Genomic DNA, 27,097 nt, shown 5'->3' with positions numbered 1-27,097 from the left:
CTCCTGAGTAGCTAGGATTACAGGTGTGAGCCACAGGCATCTTGGTGAGCTACTTTATTTTTAATGGAGCAGAAATTGGAAAGTTTTGGTAGATGTAGCTATTTCTTTTACAATACATGTCATTACAATATACTACATTGATTGTAACTTTATTTATTAAAGAACCAGAAGAGTAATCTGCTAGCTGTAAAAAGTAGACACTGAACATAAAATAATCTGTAACAATGGTACAATATTTGGATTCATTTTATTACAAAGAAACAAGCATATAAATGATTTGTCTAATTTATCATAATAGGCCACAAGTCAGTAGGAACTGAATTTTATGTAGTTTATATTCTAAGCATAATGTTCAGTGGATCCATATTCATAAATTAATAAATTTAGTTACTTAGCATTGTACATCTCCTTAGTAAAGCCATAGTTAGGAAGGAATAAAAGTCCATTACTTCTCTCCTGTGCCCAAGGAGATATCCATAGGTAAATACAACTGTTTCATTATAACATGAAAATAACAGCTCTGGGGACGTACAAAAGGCTTTCCAAATAAGTCAATATCTAATTTTGGGAATAAAGGGAAGCAGATATATAGGGTGTTGACTTATGCTATAACACAATCTCATGCTGTGGCATGTTTCTCATTGCTAGATTTTAAAATTAGAAATAAACAAGGCTTCATATTTGAAAGTGGAAAATTATCCAGAAGCCTTATACTAAAGACAACCTGTTTCTTCCCAATAACTTACCAGACACAAATGAATACCTTAATAACACTATATTCTTTAAATAACATCAGAAAAATGAGATAAAAAAATTAAAAACCAAAAGCAAGAACATGGTTTTTAACCATGTTCTGTTCTTGCTTTTTGTTTTAAAAGAGGACTACCTTCACTTTAAAGATAGATGGTATAGGGCTGGGAAGGTGGCTCAATGGTAGAGTGTTTGTTTTGCATTCATGAGGCCCTGGATTCAATTCCTCAGCACCACATAAACAGAAGAAGCCAGAAGTGGTCCTGTGGCTCGAGTGGTAGAGTGCTAGCCTTGAGCTGAAGAGCTGAGGGACAGCACCCAGGCCCAGAGTGCAGGCCCCACAACTGACAAAAAAAAAAAAAAAAGATAGATGGTATATAAAGTTGGAAATTATGCTGCTATAATTCATCATGTTTATATGTAAATTCTCTGGCAGATATAAATCCATCTTTGTCTTCATCTTCTTTATCAAAGATATCCTCCACCAAAACATCGTGATGACTTTCATTCACTACTGCACCATGCTTTTCAAACTCCTTCTTTAAGTAAACTTTAACCTACAATGTAATGGATCTCATTAATAACTGTGATTCATAAGTTACCCACACTGACAGTAATAGTTCATCATTCATTTTACTATATACAATAACTACCAACTCCTTAATGACCCTTTTTAATGAAAGTGAAATAATTACAAAGATCTTTATTCCACTAAAAACTGTTGCAATACTGCTATAGTGGAGACATAAAATATTGTTGAGAGACAAAACTTAAATCAAGTCTACAATCCTTACATCAAATATAATAAATCCACTTTATTCATGGTTTTGACCAAGAGTAGAAATCAACCTTTCATTTGAGACCACTGAAAATTTCTCTACTTGGAATCCCCAAAACAGGAGTGAGTATCTTTAATAGTAGTTTGGTACTCTACTACTAAAGCCATAGCTACATTTCCAGTTTTTGCTGATTAACTGGAGATAAACATCTTAAGGACTTTTCTTCCGGCTGACTTCTAACTGTGATCCTCAGATCTAAGTCTGCTGGTTATCTAGGATGACAGGTTTGAGCCACTGGTGCCTAACCCTACCTGTGGCTTTTAAATCACAATATAGGTTTCTTGAAACAATTATTTCTTACGAAAAAGACAACTTTCAAAGTATATGGGTTTTTTTGCAAAGAAATTTGTACAAAAATGAGTTTCTGAGCTGGGAAGGTGGTTCAGTGGTAGAGTGCTTGCCTTGCATGCATGAGGCCCTGGGTTCGATTCCTCAGCATCACATAAGCAGAAAAAGTCAGAAGTGGTACTGTGGCTCAAGTGGTAGAGCACTAGCCTAGAAGGAGCTGAGGGACAGTGCCCAGGCCCAGAGTTCAGACCCCCACAGCCAACCAAAAAAAAAAATTAGTTTTCTTACATAAAAATAAATTTTCTTTGAAAATATTTCTAAAAAAGTAAGCTATAAGCTACACAAAAAGAAGTATGAGAAAAAGAAAAACAGAAGCATAGGCAGAAGAGAATGTCACCTCCTGTTTAGAGAGTTTCCAGTCATCATTGAGCTCCATTTCTTGGAATGACTCATGGGATCGTGGTCCATTTCGAATTTCCAGGAGATCAATGTTGAATATCAGTGTACTCTCTGGGGGGATTTTGCCTATATTAAAGGAGAAGGAGAAATTATTATTTAAAAGATCCACAAGTTTTAAAACAGAAAAGTTATGCTATTAAACAAATATTTCTAAACTGAATTAAATGAAGACTGTCATATAGTAGAAATTAACTTATATTAAATTATATTTTACTCAGAAAAGTAGAATAAAGTAAAAGAAGGAATAATCCAAACTAGCAAAGCAAAAGAATTTTGCTTTACCTTAGCAATAACACACACATATTCATGTGCACATGTGTGTGTATGTACCTAAGAGTCTAGATGCTAAATTTCAAATATAATTGGGATATTACATATTGTACATTAAGGATAATATAAAGGACCTTGAGCAAATAAGAATTAATTACAAGTGATGTACTAACTTGGAATAGAAAGTCCTGGACTGAGATGTACAAAACACTATGTTGAAAATGAACTTTACAACTTTGGCAGGGGTAGGGGGGTAGTTGTGGAGGTAGGAGGGAAGGGATGGTAGGAGGTAAAAAAGGAGGAGGCAACAATGCTCAATTGGAAATGTACTCATTATCTTGCTCATGTAACTGTAACCCGTCTGTACAGCATTTTTACAATGAAAAACGTAAAAAGAAAAGAAAAGAAAAAAGTACACAATAAGAATACACAATAAGAATACACAATAAGAAAAAATAAGTACACAATATGATGCTGCAGCTCTACCACTGGGAGGCAGCATATAATTAAATGAGCTTTGGTATCATATTGTCTAAATAGAAGTTCACACCTGACAATATCTAAGTCTCAGTTTCCTCATCTTTAAATGTACATCTAATATCTTCTATATTAGGATTGGCAATGAAGGAAGAAAACCTATTCAAAAATAAGATACTTAGCATTATGTTTGATAAATAGTAATTTCTCAATGCATATTACTGAGATAAAAATTTCCTAAAGGCTTAAAAAGTAATGCAAGGAAGCTCAAAAATGTATTTTAAAATATCCCCTCTGGTATATGACATTATGCATATGTGGAAGACAATTCATGAGAGGGATCAAATAATTTTATAGATGCATAAAATATTTAATAAAAATAACAATGAAGTTGACACGGTATGTGTTGTTTACGTTTATTTATATGTTTATTAATTTTTGTTTGTCATTTTAGCATTTCAAGGCTTATTCACTGTTTTTTTAAAATTTATTCTTATTTTTTTTGAGTTCACAAACATTTGTAATCTGAGGAAGTTTCATTGAGATATTTTCATACATATACACAAGTGTAGTTTGAACAATTCACCCCTCTACCATTTCCCATTTCTCCTCTTTTTCAAACAACATTTGGTAGTCTTCATTATGCTGTATTCATCTATACTTAAGTACATATATACCTTATCCATAGATACATTCATATGCATATACATTTTCATTCCTTTTCACCTCTCAGTATCTGGGAGAGAAAAATTCATAAAGAACTTCTGAAATGGGAGATAACAAACCTTTAAAAGTTAAAGGAGCTTTGTTGAAGTCTCAGAGTAGTAAAATCAACAAGTATAAACAAAAATGAACATAAAAAATTAAACCCTTAGGAAATTATGGGCAATTTAAAAAAATGTTGTTTGCTTATAACTCTATTTAATATAAATGTCTGGGAAGACTTGTTAAGTATTTCCTAGATACCCTCCCATTCCCTATATCTCCATGAAAGATCATCGGTATGTTTCAAAGAGAACATTAATTCACACTGTGAGCCCAAGCTTACCAGTCCAGATGGAGACAGAGAGGGGACAGTCACTAGATCGACGGGAAAGCTGGTATCTTTCCAAGGAGGCATGCAAGCATGTACTAGAAGACTATGAAATTAGTGTTAAGTACATATTAGGAAAATTAGTTTCATGGCATTTGGTTCCTATATGTTATAAAGTTGAGTTAAATACAGAATAGAGAAAGAGTAACAGACTAATACTACGTGTCTAAATACTAATGTTGAGGTAATAGAGATATAAGAAAGTGGGAGAATTCTTTTAAGCCTTAGAGAAACATTTCCTAGAAACTAGATATGCTTCTATAAAGAAGATTATAATTGGGGCTGGAAAGTTGGCTCAGTGGTAGAGCGCTTGCCTTGCATGCATGAGGCCCTGGATTCCATTCCTTAGCACCACACAAGCAGAAAAAAGCCGGAAGTGGCGCTGTGGCTTAAGTGGTAGGGTGATAGCCTGAGCTGAAGAGCTGAGAGACAGCACCCAGGCTGAGTTCAGCCCCCACAACAGACAAAAATAAATAATAAATAAATAAATAAATAATTGAAAATTGAATTTGGATAGTAAATCCTAATCTATGCATAGGACTTATAAAGACAGCTCTAGTTTAAAATTTGTCCTGCTTCACACACAGTACCTAGCTTTCTTGTTAGGAAACAGGCTAGGATTTCTGACCCTTACTTTGTTGATGATTACATTTAGGCCTATACAATGTGACGTATATATGCAGAACACCTGAGAATGGTTCCCTGTCTGACACCCATGTCTACTTAACTTTTTTTCTTCATTACATAAGCAATACATGCTTGTTGTAGAGAATTTGGAAGATAAAACCAGAAATAGATTTTTAACATTTTTACTTATTTCTTTGCGATTCACTTCTATATATACATACATACATTTATCTATACTTGCTATCATAGTATATACATGATTGCTATATTTCCCACCTTTTATTTTATTTATATTTTTGTGCCAATATTGGGGCTTGAACTCAAGGCCTAGGTACTGCCCTTGAGCTTGCTTGCTTGCTCAAGGCTAATACTCTGGGCCTGGGCACTGTCCCTCAGCTCTTCAGCTCAAGGCTAGCACTCTACTATTTGAGCCATAGAGCCACTTCCGGCTTTATTCTTTTTGCTTATGGGGTGCTGAGGAATCAAACCCAGGGCCTCGAGCATGCAAGGCAAGCGCTCCACCACTGAGCCACCTTCCCAGCCCCATAATTTTACAAATCTTTAGAGGTATTATTTTTAATAACTGGAATATATTCCGCTAAACTCATTCTCTTATAGAGTGTTCCAGTTTCTTGCTTTTAGAAACAACATAGCAATAGTAATCTTTCTCATTATTTCCTTAGATTAGATTCCAGTAAGAATATCACAGGATTAATGCTTATATACATCTCAAGATCTTTTGTTACAGATTACCAAATAACACTCTGGCAAGTTTCAAGAGTTAGCATGTGAACCTCAGATGTGTGAAGAAGTTCCAGAGATGCCTAAGGATGATTATTACACCACAGCATGCCACTGGCTCAAATATAAAATACTACGTTTTGCATGGTATTGTATTACAGTTTTTAAAATGTAAGCACCACATTGAATGTTATGAATAGTATGCACAGTTCTAGACCTTATTTTATTGTTGGTTCAGTTGCTCATTTGGATATGAAAGCCTTAAGTGAAAATAATTATAATTCCTATAGGAATACTAGTCTTTGTTTATTTCTAGTTGGAAAAAGTACATAATAGTTACTTTACTTCTGTCTCCTAATCCAGAGAAGAAGCCAATGCTACAATCAAAATATAGTAGTGCTATTACCTTTTCCTTCTTTTCCATAGCCCAGGGCTGGAGGAATGATGAGCTTTCTCTTCTCTCCTACACACATTCCCTTTAAGCCTTGGTCCCAGCCTTTGAGTGCCTCCAGGATGCCCAGGGTAAACCAAATGGGCTGGCCATTGTTATGTTTGTGGCTATGATAGAAAGAAAAACCATTAGAAATTTATTGTGTTTGTTTTGGTGTGTGTGTGTGTGTGTCTGTGTATGTGCATGTGCACGCACACACATGTGCTGGTGTTTTAAGCCAAGGCCTCATGCATGCAAGGTTAGTCTTCTACTCATCAGCACCTTTAAATATTTACTTAGATTTTTTAATTGTGGAGGCATACTTTTTCCATTCATAAGTGGTGAAGTTTATTAGCCTGAAAATAATTAAACAGTGTCTTTCACATACACACCAAGTCAACTTCATAGCAATCCAACTCACTGTACATTTTTCTCAATGTAAATTTCATATATTTGACGCAGTATGAAAAGGACAGTGGAAATAATATAAATTAAAAACTGAACATATGTTGTATGTCAGCTATTATAATAAATTGGCCTCTTTAACACTAATGGTGATACTATAATTAGTAGTTATCCTGGAGGGACTGATTTCACAACCTAGTCCTATATAAATAGTCATTATACTATATATTGTTAGGAGATAGTAATAAGAAAAATGTCTCTAAATATTCTATATATGGAGGTACTGGGGTTCGATCTCAGGAATTTGAGCTTGCCAGACTGGCATTCTACCACTTGAGTCATGCCTCCAGACCTTTAACTATTTTTGACCCACAATTGGTTGAATCTAGGGATGTAGAACCTGCATCCAGAGAGTAATTGTACCATTATTACTACTTGAGATGACAAAATGGTCGTTAAATGTGCTAATACTTGACTTCAAATCTTTAATTAAGACCTTCAACTTTGAAGGCCATAATCACAAAGTTATGCTATCCTAAGAAGGCCGCAATGTTATAGATCAGGAAGAAAATAATGGGAAATAGCTGAATATGAGAATAAAGATGAAAAGCTAAGGAGAATTTACTGGCAACACATGAGGGTCTGTATGCACATGGGTAAGACTACATAGCATCTTATATCCTGTCTACAAACCTTTCTGATATACAGCCTGTGGATGGCTGTGTTGGCAGGAAAGGCTGCTTTTTACCCCTCAATCTCCACTTACATTCAGTCCCAATTCTCCTCCCAGGTAGAGAGGATTGGAGGACACCCTCAAAAGCTCTAGGGAGAAAGGAATCAGTCAAGATGTCCTGACACATGAACTGATGAGGCACCAGTCTAAGACAACCTGCCAAACTGCTAGGGGCATGGTCAGGGCAACAGCAGGGAGAGTAAGGGATGGTTGAGGGCTGAGTATGTCTTAGCCTCAGATAGTTTCCTTTTATTACAGGATATCTCATGAAATAGAATAAAAAGTCATTCTGCTAGGTTTATGGCTACCATGGCTACTGAATCTAGGTAAATGTCATTTTTCATTTCCCACTATGATCAAAGGAATAAACTGCAAATCTTAAAAAGTTGGTGAGACTAGAAAATAATATGAAGAAACAATCTATATCCTAGCAGTAATTGCTTTAATATATTTTTAATTATGGCTAAGCTATGAACCATGCAGACTATGGCTTCAGAAACAGAAACAGTCACAAAGCAAGAAAACCAGGATTGAAAGATGGATATGTCTTACAAGCCAGGCACCAGTGGCTCACACCTGTAATCCTAGCTACTCAGGAGGCTGAGATCTGAGGATTGCAGTTCAAAGCCAGCCCCGGCAGGAAACTCTGTGAGACTCTTATCTCCAATAAACCACTCAGAAAACCGGAAGTGGCTCAAGTGGTAGAGCGCTAGCCTGGAGCTGAAGAGCTGAGGGACAGCGTTCAGGCCCAGTTTCAAGCCCCATGACCAGCACATACACACACACACACGATACTAGGAAATTAACTCATTACCTAAATTATTTTTTAAAAGATATTTTATCAAAATATGGGATCTAGAGTGAATAACATAGCTTTACTATTTTAGTTCATGTTGCTCTTTCTGCCTTAAGAGTCCTCCTCCTTCCATTCTTTCCAAAACCTTCCAGCTATCTTTCAAGGTACATGTCAATTAAGGTCTCTTGAAAGTCTTTTCTCTTTCCATATTTCCTAGTGCATTTGAGGTTCCTCTATGCTTGGCTAGTGCCCTGAATACTTTGTACTTTCTAAATCTGAGTCATTACTTGTCCTCTCCCCTGTAAATGGTATACTACAAGAGAGCAAGAACTTGATTCCAGTGGTCTTCCCATTTCTTGGACTTGAATTGTAGCTATTTAGTATAAGTTTGATAGCTAGTTTAAATAATGGATGAAGATGAAAAAAGCCCAAGTTTCTTAATCTTACTAGGCCCCAACATATAAAGCCTAACATGAAGAGTTAGCTGAGTGCTTTGAGAATGGAATGAATAGAAGCAATACCTAATTGGAAATCATTACACTTGTCAACCTAGACCATGTTTATAAAACAGAAATAGTAGTATAAGCGCCTGCAAATCCTTCAAGTCAGACTTGTATAATCACATTCATCCCTATCTGACTTCTGAAAAGAAGCACATGACTATGAAAAACATGGCATTGTGCCTGTATCAAAACGAATCTGTCTGAATGAAAGTTTAATAGGTGAAAGACATAGTGTATATATGTATATATATATATATATAGTTATCAGGTAAATAAATGTGTATTTTGCTCTTAAAGTGGCTGTGGAAAGCTTTAAGTAATTAATTCCTACATCCAATTAAAAATGGGATCCAGTCGTTTTCCCTAAGGAATGATATTTGACACATGAAAATTATTTTTAGGCTTTTCTAATTACTGACAATTATGCACTTAGACTCTATTTCGGCATCGTTTCAAATATTCGAGTTCCGATTTTTATAATGAAAAATTAACAGTTTCTATCAAGACCACATCTTTTCAGTAAGTTTTTTCAAAGATCTAATGGCACAGAGTTGGGCTTTGACGATTTTATTTCCCTAAAGAAGAGAACCAGATTTTTTTTTTCCTAAGAGGTAAAACACTACCCTTCCTGACAGGAAGCCAGTATAGGTAAGGAGGGAGGGGTCTATTATTTTATCTGCAAGGCTTAATTACTTACGTAGAGTGAAAGAGAGAGCCATCCTGTTCTAAGTAGCCCTCATAGTGGACCAACATCAAATCCCCTCCTTTAGTCTTGCGATGGCAGATGAACGGTTTCTGAAGGACTTCGATTTTTACTTCTGGCTCCGGGATCAGAGCCCCACTCAGAGAGTTAACAAACAGCATCAAGATCGCGTTCCACAAGATAGCTCTCATGTTGCTGAGGCTGGAAAGAAGTTCCCACAAAAACAGGGAAAAGACTCCCGACTTCACAGAGTTAAAAATGTATATGAAGGCTTGGGGACTTTGGCCTCTGGCAAATTCAGGACACCTTCTAAGCCGACGTGGCACTTTCACTACCAACTCTCCCACCCTCCGGAGGACTCACTTTTAAAGAGTTAAACACCAGCCTAGACCTGATTGGCTCTTCTATCACAGCCTCACGAGAAAGCTGGCTTTCCATTGGCTGGAGGAATTGTCGATCAGATGCCGCTCAAGCCAATGCCTCTGCAGCAATGTAATTTACCAGGGTGCTTACCCTGCAGCCACCAAAGCAAGGTCCTAGATCCTGTAGGATCAAACAACTCCTCTTAGCTGGGAGTTAGGGAAAGGGGTTTTCCAGCAATAACCTGGAAACTCCTTGGGTGGATTTACCTCTTTAGCACTCTTGATCAGCTGGGTTGAAAGATTCTGGGGTAGGTGACAATGTTGGAGTTTCAGGAAAGGCTAATTCACTTTAGCTTTCGGAGAGGGTCCCCCACAAAATGCCAGGATCCAAGGCTCCTGTTACTATTTATTCAGAGTATTAATTTTAAGGACTTAGAAAGTGCTTTATAGCGTGCAAAGTGCATTCTCAGTGTATCAACCTCCCTGCGACCATTTAAGAAAGTATTTTTTTCTTCCCTATTTGAGAGAGAAGTAAATTGATGACTTGACCTCGGAGCATTTAAGCTGTCTTCAAAGCAGATCTGATTCATTCCACAACACTGGTAACGTTATATTTACGTTATTTTATCTTGTATATGACCTTAGAGGGTAAATAATGGAAGAGAATGCGTCGAAACCCTTTAAAAAGCAATGGTAGTAATAATCATGGTTGTCAATTATATGGCTTTAGCTTCCATCTTCCATTTCTATAAGTGATGCCTAATTACAAATGCAACAAATGTTCATTGCAGCCTGTGTAGAAGAAATTTGAAAGCACCAAGGTAGAATTTCCAGATAAAATACAGGACACAAATTTTAACAGCTGCGTTTCAGATATATAAAAAAAAAAACACGCCAACAATTGCAGGTAGTTTTGTTTACTAAATCTGGCACTCTCACATTAAGGAAAATGAAAGACTCACTTCAAAATATCATTTTGACATTTTAGTGCATTCTTCCTTGACGTTACTTAATTTGTAGCCTTACTCAACCTACTTAATCACAATCAGCATTTTTCTTGATCAAATACCTTCTGAACAGAGCATTTCCACACTTTATGCATAGGAATTCCCCTGTAGATCTTGTTAAAAATGCAGATTTTTTTCTAGGCTTGGTGCTAGATTCTGATTTCTAAGGAGCTCCTGGGTGATGTCAATGCCACTGCTTCCCAAACCACACGTGCAGTGGCGAGGTCTCCAAATTTGGATAACACGTGTTTACACAGTCTTACAACATTCCATGACGAATTCCCCATATCCCTGTCCAGAGGACGGGACCACTACGCCCTTGATATTTAGAATTGGACGATAGAGACAGGAATCCGAGTGGATAACCTGATAGGTCAAGTCGACCCTCAGTCAGGCCTGGGGAATCGGTACCCCACCTTTTTGCGCCTCCCAGGTACAGTCCAACTCCCATCTTGTCTTCATAGGCCTCCGGCTTCATGCGCCCTGGTCTCAGGACCACCCTCCTCTTTCCTCCTCCATCTGCTAACCTCAGACCAGCATCCCAGGACTCAATTTCCCTGCCAGCCTCTCTCCCAGCCGCAGGCTGCATCCTTAAAATTCCGGAGTGGATTGTTAAAGAGGATGCACTGGCGCGGTGCACTGAGCATGCGCGGGCGCGCTCCGGGCCTGGTGGGTCCCGGGCTCAGGTAGCGCGCTGTGGCTCCGCCCACAACCGCTGCCTCCGTCCCCGCACTTTGGAAGCCTGTGGCACCTCGGCGGGCCAGTCCGGCGCCTTGGCTTCCTCGTGGGCAGCGGGCACGGCCCAGCCGCGCTGGCTGACGGCCGGTCGCGGCCACAGCCGCCCAGGCCATCGCGGTGACCCCGCCCCCGGGCCAAGGATGTGAGGCGGGCCGGGCGTCCCCGCACCGGGCCCGGGCGCCGGACGTGGGCGTCTGGGCCTCGCCGGGCGATGATCCTGAAGTCGGAGCTGGTCGCCTCCCGGGCCCAGGGCCAGTGAGGAGGCCGGCGGGTGTGGGCGAGCGGCCCGCCGGGCGGGGAGCAGGCCCAGGGCCCGCGGGCGCCATGGAGGGGGTGCTGTACAAGTGGACCAACTACCTGAGCGGTGAGTGGCCGCGCCGGCGGGCGTGGAGGGGGACGCGGGGGGCCGGGCCTTTGTCTGAGCGGCCGGGGCGGCGTCTGGACGCGACCTCTGCGGACTGGAGCTGCGGTGAGCACCCAGCCCGCAGAGGCTGGCGCCCACTGCGATTCCCGCGGCCTTCTCTTGGGGCTGGGTAGAGAGCATCAAGGAAAGCTACCCAAGAGGGAGATGTGGCATGGCCTGGAAAACACGTTGCCCGGATGATGCCACCCGAGATACGGCTCTGTGGGGCCCGTGGGGGGGGGGCAGGCTGGCCAGGTCCTCGGCCGGGCCGGAGGGTTTCAACTGAACGCCCGCAGCCACCCGAAACTGCAGAGGTGAAAGGTCCTTTATACAGAGTTCCCTGCGTGTAACCAACACTATGGCAATCTGTGGGGGATCCAGATGTCAGAGTTCAACTGTTTGAAAAGCTCCAGAGTTACTGATTGGTCTTCCCTAGCAGTGTGTGTGTGTGTGTGTGTGTGTGTGTGTGTGTGTGTGTGTGTGTGTGTGTGTGTGTGTGTGTGTGTGTGTGTGTGTGTGTGTGTGTGTGTGTGTGTGGTGAACGGACAGAAAGGAGAGGAGTGTGTGTGTGTGTGTGTGTGTGTGTGTGTGGTGAAAGGACAGAAAGGAGAGGAGTCTGTGTGTGTGTGTGTGTGTGTGTGTGTGTGTGTGTGTGTGTGTGTGTGTGTGTGTGTGTGTGTGTGTGTGTGTGTGTGTGTGTGTGTGTAGAGTGAAAGGACAGAAAGGAGAGGAGATGAACAACCAGCAATTAGATTTGACTTAAGGACATAAGATGAACACGTCCGGGAGTTGACTGAGACTTTAGAAAGATCAAGCCTCTTGTAAATTGAGCAAAGCGCTGGTCAGCGCCTGACATTTCCCAAACACGCCCACCTTTGAGCTATTCACATCTAACCTATCCTAATTGTTGACATCTTGGAAGGTTCTTGAAGCAGAGGTTTCAAGAAATCACCAAAACAATTAACACAAGTCTTTAAAAAAAATCATTTTCTTTTCAGGCCGAGTAGAATGGTTACAGAAAACGCTCTCCTGCACCATATCCGATTTCTCCAAATATCTTGAGAAATAACGATATTTCAGCTGTGAAGATGATTCCCAATGACCTTTTTAAAAATCATTTGTACATATATTCAAATAAAACAAGCTTTATGCTGGAAACCATGCTAGGCACATTTTTTGTAACTTTTTTTTAAAATTATGGAAAATGGGCTAAACATTTACTTTATTTATGTATTTATTTGTCGGTCAGGGGGCTTGAACCCCAGGGCCTGGGTACTGTCCCAGAGCTCTTTTTGCTCAAGGCTAATGCTCTACCACTTTAAGCCACAATGCCACTTCCATTTTCTGGTGGTTAATTGGAGGTTAAGAGTCTTATAGAATTTCCTGCCCAAGCTGGTTTTGAACCTCCATCTTTAGATCTCAGCCTCTTGAGTAGCTAGAATTACAGGCATGAGCAACCAATGCCTATCTGACATTTACATTTTTAATGATAATGTATCCCTGTGCTTGTTGAAGTTTAGAAAAGAGATTGTCCCACCCTTTCTTAGGTATAATAATTGTGTAAGCATATTGTAGTTTAAAGTTAACCATATGGTTCTCTGGTGTGGTAAGAATCGGTGTGCCAAGCAGGATTCCTTGGCAAAATTAATTTGAGGAAGTGTCTGCTGACAGCCCAGACAGAATGCACCTGTTGGGTGTATCTAGAATATCTTCCTTTTGCCTAGAGTGATTAGCCCTGAGTTGTTTATTTTTCCTGTAATCATAGAAGACAGAAAGTGAGATTTTTTTTTTTCAGAACATTTGTCCTCTTTTTCAAGAATCTGCCATGATATCAATAATTAGAGTAGGTTAGAGGTGAATAGCTCAAAGGTGAGTCTGTTTGGGAAACGTCAGGTGCTAACAAGCACTTTGCTCATTTAGAAGAGGAGGCTTCATCAGGACACTATCTTTCTAGTCTCTGTAATAAACTCTCACATGTGTTCATCTTATGCCCTTAAATCAAATGTAGTTGCTGGTTATTCATCTCCTTTCCTTTATTTCCTTTCACTCTTACTAACCCCTTCCCCCCTCGCCTGCCCTCAACTTGTTTTTGTTTTTGTTTTTTCCTCCTTCTATATGGACAGTTAGGGCTATTAGTGTATATCTGTTTCCGGGTGAGACACATCTTTCTCTCTCTCTCCCTTTCTCCCACTTCCCACTCCTCCCACTTCCCACTTCTCTTTCTTCCCTTTCTCACTCTTTTCCTCCCCTCTTTTCTCTTCTCTTTCTCCTTCCCTTCTTCCTCTCTCTCTCCATTGTCTTGTGTATTCATCAATAAAGCAAAATTGCTTTAGAAGGCTGTTTTGGGATCTTTTTGATGTGATGCCCATACTGTCTGTTCTGTTGGAAAAGAACAGACAAAATGGGCATCACTGAGCCCAGTGCCAGTGGCTCACGCCTGTAATCCTAGCTACTCAGGAAGCTGAGATCTGAGGATTGGGGTTCAAAACCAGTCTGGGCAGGCAAGTCCATGAGACTCCAGTAAACTACCAGAAAACCAGAAGTGGCACTGTGGCTCAAGTGGTAGAGTACTAGCTTTGAGCTAAAGAGCTGAGGGACAGCGCCCAGGCCCAGAGGTCAAGTCCCATGACCCACCAAAAAAAAGAGGCATCACATGAGAACACTTTTTTCCTCCCAAGTAAGAAAAAGTTCACACTCTTGAGTGGTCTCAGAGCCTACAAGCCTCTTCCTTGTGGGCACCTGATCCTAGAAGCCCATCACAACACTGGCTACTTTTCTGGATATACTTAGAATTATGGTTCAGCACTTTCTCTTTCATCAAGAGATAAATCTACTTTGGAAAAGAATGGTAATTATCTGTGAGGATTACATGCATTCTTGTTTCTTCCACTTTGCTATTTGGCCTGCCGCAAATAGCATGTTTGTGTATGAAGCTGTGATAGCAACATTTCTACTTTTTTCTTCTGATACTTTAAAAATAGCTTGGTATGGTTTTGCACAGTTACTTTAAAACATATATAACCCCAATCCAAAGTCTTGTTTATTCTGAAATTTTCTCCAAGTTGAATTCATAACCTATGCAACTTTTTATGGAATATATATATATATATATATATATATATATATATATATGTCATGTGGACAGCTTGATTTGGAATACTTTGACAAATTTGAGTGGAGGAATTAAATCAGTTTATCACTGATCCTTTGAATTCTTGGAGGATATCAATGCCTCCCTCTCTCTCTTTCCTCATTCTTCCTTTTTTGTTCTCTTTTTCTTTCTTTTTGGTTCTGGGGATCAACTCAGGTCTTTGTGCAGCTGAGACCAAAGAGCTACATCTTTAACCTTTGATGTTGTTAATTGTATTTGACTTCTGCTATTTGGTAGGCTTTGTGGTGTTGAACAAGGTAGACAGCTCCTTCCCTCCTTGACCTGTAGTCTGTGGGTCAGAAAGATAAAGTGGTAAGACACACGTTCCAAGTGAGAGAGAAATAAAGAGATTAGATGGAGGGAGGAAGGAAGGAGAGAGGGAAGGGGGAAAAAGGGAAGGAGGGGGAAAAGAGGGAAGGAGGGAAGAAGAGAAAGATAGGGTGTGTTTAGGTTGTTGAAAAGGGCTGTTTTAAGTCAGCAGAACCTGAAGAACAAAGCAAGCTAACTAACTGGCTGGGTGGACCAAGACCACAGTGCCGCTGGAGGCTACTTTGGAGAGCTTTTCAGGAACTGGAAATGCTGGGGTGTGAAAGGCTGGAGACAGAGTTTGAAGGAAAGAAAGGTGGCCCACTTGGCTGGAGACATCTTGTATCATTCTTTCCACATTTATTACATTGTGCAAAATACTAGTGTTATTTTGTGAGTCTCTTTAGTTAAATTTATAGGTATTAGTTACTAGTTAGAAAAATCAGTCCCTGAGAATAATACAAAATTTGTATGAATGTGTTCTATTTTCACTCACTGACTAAACATAGTTATGTACCCATTGCTCCTTTAATAAACCTTGAAAGCAAAGGCAAAGAAAACCTAAGCCATTTCAAATACTCTGGGGTTTAGTGTTTAAATCTCTCTCAGATGGTAACACATTAAATTTATATGAAAAGAATTGATTAAACACGTGTAGTGAAATACACACTATACTATGGATTGGCACTGTTGCTTGTTATTTGAATCTTTTACATCTTAAAGGAGGGCTATATACTAATGCTCTAGCACACTGACCCAGGAACCAGAGAATTAAAGTTAATAATATCTCCATCATTTTGAACCTTAATGTTTTCCTCATTTATAAACAAAAGGGCTGGGCACTGGTGACACACACCTATAACCCTAGCTACTCAGGAGGCTGAGATCTGAGGATCCTGTAATCCTAGCTACTCAGGAAGCTGAGTTCTAAGGATTGAGGTTCAAAGCCAGCCCAAGCAGGAAAGTCTGTGAGACCTATCTCCAATTAACCACCAGAAAACCAGAAGTAGTGCTGTGGCTCAAAGCGGTGTGGCTAGAGCTCAATCCTTGAGTGAAAAAGCTCTGGGACAGCACTCAGGTCATGAGTTCAAGCCCTGTGACTGACCCCCTCCCCCCCCCCAAAAAAAAAAGATTTACCAGTTTATAAGAATAGAAAAATAAAATCTAGCACTTAAAATTTATCAGCTACTATTCTAAACATTTCACCTGTATTCATTTGCTCTTTGTAGCAATTTTAAAAAGCAATTGCCTTTATTACCTTCATTTTCCAGATAAAAACACTGGTATCAGAATGCTACTGTAGTCACACAATGAATGAATGACTCTGGAATCAGTGCTCCATTGCATAATGCTTTTAAAAGTCCTTCCTGCTTGTCATATAATTCTATCTAATTCATTATATACCTATGTCTGAAGTATGCTTGAGCTAGAATACAGTAGCTTGGGTAGGAGATGGGGAGGAGTTCAGAAATGAAGAAAGCTTTGCATGCACATATTGTATATATGTTTTATGACAAAAAGATTTTTAAGCTGTGCTTTCCACTGAAGTTTAAGGTCATTTTTGTGCCCATTCAGTGGAAGGAGAGCTGCTGCTGTGAGTTCCAAGGTAGTCTTCTTGGACCTGTCCATCAGGTTAGGATAATAACACATTGTAGTACTGTACTCCAAAAATAACAAAAGCCTGCTTCATGCTGTCACTATAATTTTGCTCCCCTCCAAAGGAAGGTAGCTCTTCCCTTATGTTTGTATGATGTAAAAAATACCAGGAGGATACCTAGAATATGTTGACCCAAAGTAGAATTCATGGTCTCACAGCCAAAGGTCAGCATTTTTGGGACGTTGGGATTTTAACATCTTTATTGAGATAATAATTTAGGTACCATAAAATGAATGTATTTACAATGTACAGGTCAGTGGGCTGTCGTATAAGTAAATGCACAATCAATTTTAGAAGCTTTTCTTTGACCTAAGAGGAAACCATAGTAGCAGTCACTCCTACACCTGCCCTTTGCAGTCAATAATCTGTATGCATAGATTTGCAGAGTATAGACATTTCATGTAAATAGGATCATAACATATATGTTCTTTTGTGTTTGGTTTGTTTTCCATATCTCTATTTCTATCTTCATATCTGTTTATAGCTGTCTTGACCCATATCAGTAATTCATTCATTTTTATTGTCAAATACTATTCTATTTGTATGGATATACCACATTTTGCTTAGACATTCTTTAGTTGATGGATTTTATCCCATTTGGGAGCTGTTCTGAATAATGTTTTGGTGAATGTGTTTTGGTGAATGTGTGCACTTTTTTTTGTGTGTGTAGAGGCATTTTCATTTCTCTTGGGGTTTCTGTCTAAGCGGAATGATGGGTCTTATGATAACTTTTTTTTTTTTTTGGTCGTGGGGCTTGAACTCTGGGCCTGGGCGCTGTCCTTTAGCTCTTCAGCTCAAGGCTAGCCCTCTACCACTTCCTAACTTTTTAATTTAACAATTTGAAGAACTGTGAATTGTTTTTCAAAGTAGCTATAGCATTTTATAGTCTCATTAGCAAGAAGGGTCAGTTTCTTCACATTCCTGCCCACATTTGTTACTGAATGTTTTTTGTTAGCTTATCCTTGTGGGTATAAAATGGCATTTTGTGGTTTTGATTAGCTTTCCCTGACTAATGATGTTACTGATCTTGTTGTGTACAGGTCATTGTTATGTTTCTTTTTAATTTTCTCTGGAGAAATGTCTTCTTACTTCCTTTGTCCACTTGCTACTTTAGTTATTTTTTCATTACAGAATTGCAAGCTTTCTTTATTGTGGATATAAGTTCTTTATTGGACATGTGACTCGCAAATATTTTTTTTTTTTTTTGTCGGTCGTGGGGCTTGAACTCTGGGCCTGGGCGCTGTCCCTCAGCTCTTCAGCTCAAGGTGAGCACTCTACCACTTGAGCTACAGCGCCACTTCCGGTTTTCTGGTGGTTTATTGGAGATAGGAGTCTCACGGTCTCTCCTGCCCGGGCTGGCTTTGAACCGCGATCCTCAGATCTCAGCCTCCTGAGTAGCTAGGAATACAGGCGTAAGCCATCAGCGCCCGGCTTTTAAACTTGAGCCACAGCACCACTTCCGGCTTTTTTTTTCTTTTTGCTTATGTGGTGCTGGGGAATTGAACCCAGGGCCTCATGCATGCAAGGCAAGCAGTCTACCACTGAGCCACTTTCCCAGCCCCTCGCAAATATTTTATCTGTTGTTTTCTTCATTTTCTTGATGAGTATCATAACATAAAACTTTTAAATTTTAGCGTAGTAAAGTTTTATCAGATTTTTTCTTTTATTGCTTATGCTTTTAGTTTTGTACTTTTAAGAAATCATTACCTACTCCAAGCTCATGAATATTTAGTTTTATTTTCTTTCTTTCATTGTTTTAGTTCTTACATTTAGGTCTCTGATTCATTTTGAATTAATTTTTGTATATGAAGTAAAATAGAGCTACAACTTCATTCTTGTTTAGCTGATGATTAACTTTTACTCACATAATTCAGTAACAGTGTTAGTTTTCTGATACTGTGAGGAAATTTTTTTATATAGTTAACTTATAAAGAGATTTCTTTTACTGTGGAAGGCTTTTGTCCGTGATTGTTTAGTCCTACTGCTTTGGGCTTGGAAGTACATGGCAAGTAAATCACTTACCTCATATAGCCAGGAAGAAAAATAGAGTAAGGAGGAGGTCTAGATTTTCACAGTCCCCTTCAAGGGCATTCTCTCAAAGGCCTTAAGATTTCCAAGTAGATCTGACTTCTTAAATGTTTCCACAATTTCCCAGTAATAGCATTCTGAGGACCAAATATTTAAGAGCTAGGCCTTTGGGGAAAAATTCAAAATTTAAATGATAACAGATTCACAAGCCAGTATGTGTGAATGATGAAGCACAAAAAAATTGAAGTTCGAAAGCCCTAAATTTGAATTTCTGTTCCACTACTTACTAGTGATGATCCCTTAAGGAAGTTAGTCTCCTTGAGTCTTAGCTTTTAAATGACAACAGGAATAATAGCCATGCTTAGGCTTCTTAAGAAGATGAAATAGAGACAGGCACCTATGGCTTGTGCCTGTAATCCTAGTTATTTAAGAGACTAAAATGAGAAGATTGAAGTTTGAAGCCAGCCCAAGCAGAAAAGTGTGTGACTCCATCTCCAAACTAACAAGCCAGACTAATCCCAGACTGACGGTGTGGCTCAGGTTCCAGCCATGAGCAGCAAGGTAAGCAAGAGCATTAAGATCAGAGTTCAAGCTATAGTATTGGCATACACATACATGTATTACACACATGCACACACATATGCACACACATACACATAAAAAAGATGAAATGAATAATATATTCAGTGTACCTGGTGCACAGTTGTGTAAGACTAATTGAGTAGCTGATTTGATAAACAATGCCTGCAAAATTTATCCAGTCTCTTTATATTCACCCTTTATGGGGAATTGTGGTTCCTTATAACTTCTAAGAATATATGTATTTTTCTTAAATATTCTCTTTGACAGTCAGGGGTATAAATGATAAAGGAAAACATCTAAATAAATCATCAAGATTTAGAATTGACTTTACTGTCCTATGACCCCTTTTGGATGAATAGTATTTATAGGTCACTAAACTACTGATTGAAAAAAAATTAATTTGTTAAGAGATGTTTTACAGTTGGCTCACTGGCATCCCATGAAAAAAAAGTTCCTGCTGATTCTCATGTGTTATATGATTGAAGATGTTGGATGTGATGTGTTAGAGTCTTGGATATGATTGAAATGGTCTGATGGAAGTGGTCTGTGAACTGAAAAAGGCTGGGGAATATTGGGGACTGCCCTTTTAATGTTTAATTCTTACCACTTCCTGTTAAAATTACTTTTGTTTAGATTAAGTAAAAGCCAGTTAAATTTCATTAAGCTTAGGATTTGAAACAGACAATAAATAGGCTGTGGAACTACTGTTGTACACAAAACAAATGAATGCTACAGTAGGGAGAGAGGATATCCCAAAACTACCATGATGCTTGGCATTTCTCTCCCTAGATTCAGGCTCATGTTGACTTGTAGAGTGGGTGGCAACACCAGAAGAGATGGAAAAGTCTACTATATTTAAGAGAGTACTTGCAATTACAGAGAAAGCTGACTTTTCTCAGTATTTTCTCATATCTAAGCAAGCAAAATACTTGCTGGACCACTTTCTGCATTTCCATCAGATAGAATTGTTGCTGTGTAGTCTAAGACAAGGATGGATTGTTCTTAATATATAAGAACTCTACAACTTTGGGGGGCGGGGCGGAGGGCAGGGATGGTAAGGGGAAACAGGAGGAGGCAACAATGCTTGATAAGAAATGTACTCATTTTCTTGCTCATGTAATTGTAACCCCTCTGTATGGTATTTCACAATAAAAAACTTATTAATATAACAAAATTAAAAAAAAGAATTAGAGACATGGGTTCACCAGTTTGCTTTTAACACTATCTAATGGTCCTTTTCATTTGTTTATTCAAGAAAAACTCTTTGAGTATTAACATCTCATATTAGTAGAGCCTAAGAAGTTTTAGGGGATACTGCTTTGCCTGTGTTGTGATTTATATGCTCACCACAAAAATGAATTTCCAGTTAAATTGGTGATTTTTGATATTTAAGATTCAAGTGTAACTTGACAAGACCTGGGCATACATTAAATATCCTGTCCCTAGAGGAAATTAGGTGCTAACCTTTCATTCTGGTGTTTTTACTGGGATTTTAGAGGCAAATTTGAGGTACCTTTAATGTGCTCGAATATTAGTCTTTGGTTATCTAGATTGACATTGCTTTTCTCCCTCTACTGGCCAATAATACTGAACTTGAATAGAGATCAGCCTGTTAACATTTGAGGGTATTTATTTATTTATTTATTTATTTTGTTGTTTTTGTCAGTCGTTTGGCTTGAACACTGGGTCTGTGTTATATCCCTCAGCTCTTCATCTCAAGGTGAGCGCTTCACCACTTGAGCATTAGCTCCACTTCTGGTTTTCTGAGTGGCTAATTGGAGATAAGTCTCATGGACTTTCCTGCTCAGACTGGCTTTGAACCATAATCCTCAGATCTCAGCCTCCTAAGCAGCTAGGATTACAGGCATGAGCCACCAGTGCCCAGCTCATTTGAGGGCATATGAGAGAGACATTGCCTCCATTTCTCAGATGAATAAGCTGTAAGTTCACATGATAAATAAGTACCTTGGAGTTACATAGCTTATGAGTCTTGAGACACGTCTGCATGATGCTGTCTTTTCCATGGCTTCACAATGTTAAAGCTGTGAGTAGAAATAGGGTGATTGAGAATGACACTCAGTGATCAACCTGGAGGGATGGGCAGAGGAATTAGACTAGGAATTAATGCCCAGAAGAATTAGAAAGCATGCTTGAGATGACACATCTAGACGTTATAAATTTGAACTTGGACCAAAGTGTCTTTATTAAGTGAAGTATTGTTGGGATATACAAGAAGTACTATCTGGAACAAATAAATATGTACTTTAGTTACCCAAAGTATACAATAGAGGAATTTACAACAGACTCTTAACAAAAGCTTTCTAAGGAGAGTGTTATGTAGTAATTACAGCTAGTTGCCTAGTTGCCTGAATTATCACTTTTTGTTTTCTTTTTGCCAATACCAGGTTTCAACTCACTTGTTTGCTGAACTGGTTAGTCACACCTCTAGCCTGACATTTTGCTAATTGTTTTGGAGATGGAGTCTTGAAGATTTTTTTTTTTTTTGCCTGGGCTAACCTTAAACTGTGCTCTTCTAGATTTCAGCTTCCTTGGTAGCTAGGATTGCAGACATTAACTTCTGGTGCATGGCTAAACTGCCACTTCTTAAGGACTGTGATCTTCTTCTCTCTGAATCTACAAGCCTAGCAAATTATAACAGATCAAAAATGCTCTGTGGAATTAATTACTGTAAATTATGAATCCTATAATTTAGCTAGTGCTAGATTACTATCTGTTTCCATCAGTAGTGTTTCTTCTCTTTTTCCCCCTCCCCCTTAGCTGCAGCAAAAATCTTATTGACTGACCTAGCAGAAAAATAAATATAAATCTGTCTTAGTTACTGTTCTCTCTGTAGCTCCACTATGGAAGCTGAAATATAGAATCGTATCTGAGAGGATCTTGGGTTAGAGCACCCAGGTGAACAGTGGAAACCACCAAAGTGATGGGGATTGGTGGATGAACTATGATGAGCTTATAGACTGAACAATAGGATGTATTCTAGCATGAGCATATGTTGTGGTTTGATATGAAATGTCCAAAAACTCATACATTTGAGTGTTTGTGACATACTTTGAAGACATTAGGAGGTAGGACCTAGTTGGAAGAAGTAGCTCACTGGAGGCATGTCTTTGATTGATATACCTGGCCCCTGGCCCCTTCTTCAATCTCTCTAATTCCTAGTTCTTATGGTGTGAGCTCCCCTCCTCACGATGATAGATTTATACTTCTGAAACTATGAGACCCCCCCCCACAAATAGTTCTTCCTCTTTTGTTATTCTCAGGTATTTTGGTCACATTGAGGAAAAAAGCTAACTAACACTAATTACTTATTTAAGAGGGTGATTATTGGACTAAGATGGAGTGACCCTTTATTACCTATCTTTCCCATGATTACAAAGAAAAGCTAAACAAAATACAGTGAAGTAATGAATTTCCCCCCAAATCTACACCGGATATTTACCAAGATAGGCCACACACATACTGGGCCATATTAATCTTATCAAAAGAATGATTTATGTCTTTACTATTTTCTTACTCTATTGTCTCTAGTACAAATAGTGTACCAACAACAAAAATCTGGAAATTTCTAAATATAAGGACATTTAACTGAACATTTCAAAGTAATACATAAGTCAAAGAAGTCTGGGAGAAAATTGGAACATACTTTGTACTTAAAAGGAAAACACTACAGTGGTTGTCCAGGGGTCAAGAGTGAGGAGAGCGGTAGATTATGAAGGAGTAACACAAGGGAATATTTTGGGGAAAATAGTGGCTGTTTTCCTATATATTGACTATTTTGGCCATATTGAAACTCAGAACGCTCTCTCGAAGATTGAATTTTATTTCATGGAAGTTTAAGTGGCTATTTCATGGAGTGTTGTACACCTGCATCCTCTATATTGATATGTTTGGATGAGTTGCTTGTTACAAGGCTGTTGGGGAAAAAGGAAGAGAAGCTGCTGTATTTTTTAGTTGTAAGTAGGTTTTACTCACAAAACAAGTGGTTTGAATCTGTAAAGAAAAACATTTCTGTTTAGACATTTTGATTTATTTTTATTTTATTTTATTTTACTTTATTTTCTTGGTCGGTTGTGGGGCCTGAACTCTGGGCCTGGGCACTGTCCCTCAGCTCTTCAGCTCAAGGCGAGTACTCTACCACTTGAGCCACAGCTCCACTTCCGGCTTTTTCTGCTTATGTGGTACTGAGGAATTGAACCCAGGGTCTCATGCATGCAAGGCAAGCACTCTACCACTGAGCCACCTTTCTAGCCCCAGACATTTTGATTTATGAAAGGAGATTGTAAGAGAATTTTAAAAAGCAATACATTTTTATACAGTATTAACATGAGTAATATCTATATGGATCCAAATATGTATTTTTGAAGAAAGCTATGCTCGTTGAAATACATATTATATATGTTTTATATATGTATATTGTATATATTGATAGGCACTTTAGTCAAAGATAAAAAAATTTAGTTGGATGTAGTTACAAGAACCTGTAGTTCCAGTTAGTCTAGAAGTTGAGGTAGATCATTTGAGCCAACAAATTGAAGGCCAATATTAGGGAGACCCTGTCTCACACACACACACACACACACACAAAAACAGAGAAGAAAACTCATGAAATTTGCAAATAGTTTCTTATTGATTATGTGTAGAAAAGCATTTAGATTATGTGAGGGAAAAAAATCTTGTAGCAGTTTTACAAGAATGATATTCAGATCTTTTAAAGTTTCAGTAATGATCTTTTCTCTAGGATATGTTTTCTTCATTAGTTAATTTTTTTTACAGTATTTCCTTTGGTGTTAATGTAAATGTTTTATTTTCTTAAATATTTTTTCAGATTGTTCATTGCCACTGTATAGAAAAACATTTGAATTCTCATTTTGCTGAATTCACTCTGTATTTTTTAATTACATGAGCATATCTGTGAATAAAGCTAAATTTGTTATTTCCCTTTGGATTTGAGTGTCTTCCATTTTACTTTCTTGCCCAACTGCCCTAGGAATCTTCACTATAATGTTGAATAGAAGTGGTAAGAGCAAATAACCTGTCTTCTCCAATGATGCACATATGTTGTGGGTTTTTGTAGAGATGCCTTTATCAGGATGAGGAAGTTCCCTTCTAGTTCTAGTTTGGCTTTATCAGAAAGAGGCATTGTCAAGTGCTTTTTATGTATTTAATGAGATGATTATATTTAGTGAGAACTCTGCCAGCCTTGAAATAAGAAAGGGACACTGGCTGTCTCATTTAGTTGAAAAGTCCATGAGGCATGCAGATCTGATTGAGAGGCTCAGTACTATCATCTAGATTTGCTTTCTTCTTCCTTTGCCCCTCAAATCCTCTTAACTCTTCCTTCCCCTTATGTGACTTAGCATGCTTATGTCTTTGTTTTAGCAAAATGGCTGCCAGAAGCTCCAGAAAAATATCTTTAGACCAAAATAAAACAAGAAGCAGACTTTATGTTTGCCCCCATCTCAGCAAAAATACTAGCTTTATCTCTGGTTGAGACACTTGTCCTTTCTGGAACTATCATTGAGAACAGGGTTATACGAATCACCAGTGAGGCCTAAATTACATAGTTGTATGGAAAAAGGGGTTTTCTGAGTGGAAATATATAATACTAAATTGCCCAAACCAGTTATTGAGTGTATTTCTGTGGTGAAATAGTTCTAGATTATATAAAGTATATGAAACTGGCATTTACATGTTCTTGTTTCCCTCTTCCTCTCTCCATCTTCTGGCAGTGGTAGATGATGAGAACTAAAATTATTTTTTGCTCATTGACATTTCCTGTATAATCTGTATTTCCAGCCAAAGAAGGAGTTTGATACCACATTCCATCTTAGTAGAGGATAGCACAAAGGAGTTGTGAGCTGATTAGGGGGAAGATTAGTCTAATAGAAATCCGAGAGAACAAGGACTGGTACAGACCCACAGTTTTCATCTGTACTTTTGATACTTTGAATATTTTGTTATTTCCAAGGTCACTCCAGGGTAATTTACAAGAAGAAATTCATTAATGGCCTACAATCCCCTACAATTCATTCCTGGGCTCTATCCCAGTTTCTCAGAGGGATATCATAAAAAAGCTATGTGTTCTAGTACTAATCTAGATTGTCACTGCATTTCAGTCTTATCTAAGGGGAATGAGAATTGGCTGGTCTCTGGTCTCTAGCATGCCTTTTGAAAAATCCAGGAACTTTATGTTTGCAAAAAACAAGTTTTGTTATTAGCATATGCCAGCTACTAAATTAAGGACCTCATGATCATATTTTCATAAACACAAATAAAATGAGAAGAAGAAAAAAAGTAAAACAGGATAAAATAGTGACATATTAAACTTCCTCTTGTGTAACTACAACTTCTGTATAAATACAGAGCCCTTTTTAAAGAAAGTATTTTTTTTAGTTACCATTACCTTTACCTATTTATTTATTATTTTTTATTGTGAGGGGTTACAATTACATGAGCAAAGTAATGAGTACATTCCTTATCAAGCATTGTTGCTCCTACCTAGCAATTTTTAAATTTTCTTACAGATATATTTTGTGGAGGAGGGAAGCTGTTTAACATTGTTCAACTTCCTAAGATAAAACTAGTACAATTTTTCACTTTTAAGACTGATTTCAACTCCAAAATGCTAATCATGTTTCATGTCATTGTTTAATTGGCAGTTTTTTTCTTATGTTACATAAAATAGTGGTTTATCTTGAAATGGATTATCACATGGTTTATAGATCTATAAAAGATCTGGTTCCCTGGAAAGAGTCTTCAATATAAAATGTAACAAAAGGTGTATGAACTATAGTTTCTGAAAAGATTATCTCAGTGACAAAGGGTTGTATGTTAGGATATTTTAGTTTAGGTATTAGAGAATGGATACTGTTTTTTCCAGATTTACTCAAGGGAGTGAGAGACATGATACTTGTGAGGCCTTGAGTATTTCTGTCCTAGAAAAACCATCTATGATAAAGTGAATGAGGAATGAAACCCTTGCTTACCCTTGACTTTAGATTTAGTGCTGACAGTTCAGCCTTTTGATTACTAATGGAGTTTCCCTGTGTCATATCATAGACTAGAGGTGCCCTAGGGGTACATCAATGTCTCTATATAGTATAATAAATTCATATCACTTAGATAACAGTGTCTTGCCCATGTGATTTGTATGAAGCAGTCCCCAACAGTCCACTGGATGTCTGTACCTACACTGTTTCTCCCACTGCCTCAGCTGCAGTAGAGCCCTGAAGGATGGGGGTGTTTCAGACAGAGGACAGACTATGTCTGATTGAGGAAACCTGAACAGTTTATGTAGAAAAAAATCAGGGATGACAAATAATGAGGAAGACCCAGCTCAAAATATACCAATTAAGTGGTCTGAGAGGGCTAGATGAGAGAGGACTAGATGTCTATTTTTACTGAATGTGGTTTATCTCCTGAAAATCTCCAATATTGAAGTGACTGAAGCTAAACCTTCAAGATGACTATTTATATAATTCAATAAGGTTAGCTTCTCCTAAAAGCTGTGTGATTTTAGGTAGGCTTAATAGCACACTCCTTTACTTATATTTAGTGCTCACAAAGATTATGTGTGACCTTTGTCAAAAAGTCACTATCTTTGTTGTGCAGTTTCCAAATTTCTGGCAATTTTTCTTAATCAGAAGAAAGAAAGATAAGTGTAATAAAATATTTAGTAATATTACTCATTTCAGTAACATTAGTAATTATCTTAGAGCAAAAAAATAT

At 38.3% G+C, this 27,097-nt stretch overlaps 2 protein-coding genes across 4 annotated transcripts in view; one reads left to right on the top strand and one right to left on the bottom strand.

The window, feature by feature from the left end:
* Nucleotides 1–218: 218 nt before the first annotated feature.
* Nucleotides 219–11,011, bottom strand: Fkbp14 (FKBP prolyl isomerase 14). Of its 3 annotated transcripts, none has more exons than XM_069996018.1 (4): nt 9,109–10,838; nt 5,951–6,102; nt 2,275–2,402; nt 219–1,094 (listed from the first exon to the last, which is right to left on the bottom strand). In XM_069996018.1, exons 1-4 carry the CDS (start codon nt 9,303–9,305, stop codon nt 978–980), a joined length of 594 nt encoding a protein of 197 aa, XP_069852119.1. In that variant the 5' UTR covers nt 9,306–10,838; the 3' UTR covers nt 219–977. The 3 variants fall into 3 exon arrangements, with proteins under 3 accessions (XP_069852119.1, XP_069852120.1, XP_069852118.1); XM_069996019.1 differs by lacking the exon at nt 9,109–10,838 and adding an exon at nt 10,900–11,011 and having other exon boundaries at nt 1,006–1,307; XM_069996017.1 differs by having other exon boundaries at nt 1,006–1,307; nt 9,109–10,833.
* A 295-nt stretch (nt 11,012–11,306) lies between these two features.
* Plekha8 (pleckstrin homology domain containing A8) overlaps nt 11,307–27,097 on the top strand; it is a 62,753-nt gene continuing 46,962 nt past the window's right edge. Inside the window, exon 1 of the mRNA XM_069996015.1 lies at nt 11,307–11,585. Within this exon, the coding sequence (XP_069852116.1) occupies nt 11,546–11,585 (40 nt within the window). The 5' untranslated portion in view covers nt 11,307–11,545. The remainder of the gene's footprint in view (nt 11,586–27,097) is intronic.

This window comes from Dipodomys merriami, unplaced genomic scaffold (assembly GCF_024711535.1).
Source record: "Dipodomys merriami isolate MVZ:Mamm:240054 unplaced genomic scaffold, mDipMer1.0.p SCAF_5, whole genome shotgun sequence".
NCBI lineage: Eukaryota > Metazoa > Chordata > Mammalia > Rodentia > Heteromyidae > Dipodomys > Dipodomys merriami.
Note: the sequence above shows the minus strand (reverse complement) of the source record. Positions and strands in the feature narration are given on the sequence as shown.

Coding starts and splice junctions, on each gene's coding strand:
- Fkbp14 (XM_069996017.1), bottom strand. CDS start 9,305: ATGAGAGCTATCTTGTGGAACGCGATCTTGATGCTGTTTGTTAACTCT. Junction 6,103..9,108: donor GGCTCTCTCTTTCACTCTAC/GTAAGTAATTAA, acceptor TTTCTATCATAG/CCACAAACATAACAATGGCC. Junction 1,308..2,274: donor GGAAACTCTCTAAACAGGAG/GTGACATTCTCT, acceptor ATTACATTGTAG/GTTAAAGTTTACTTAAAGAA.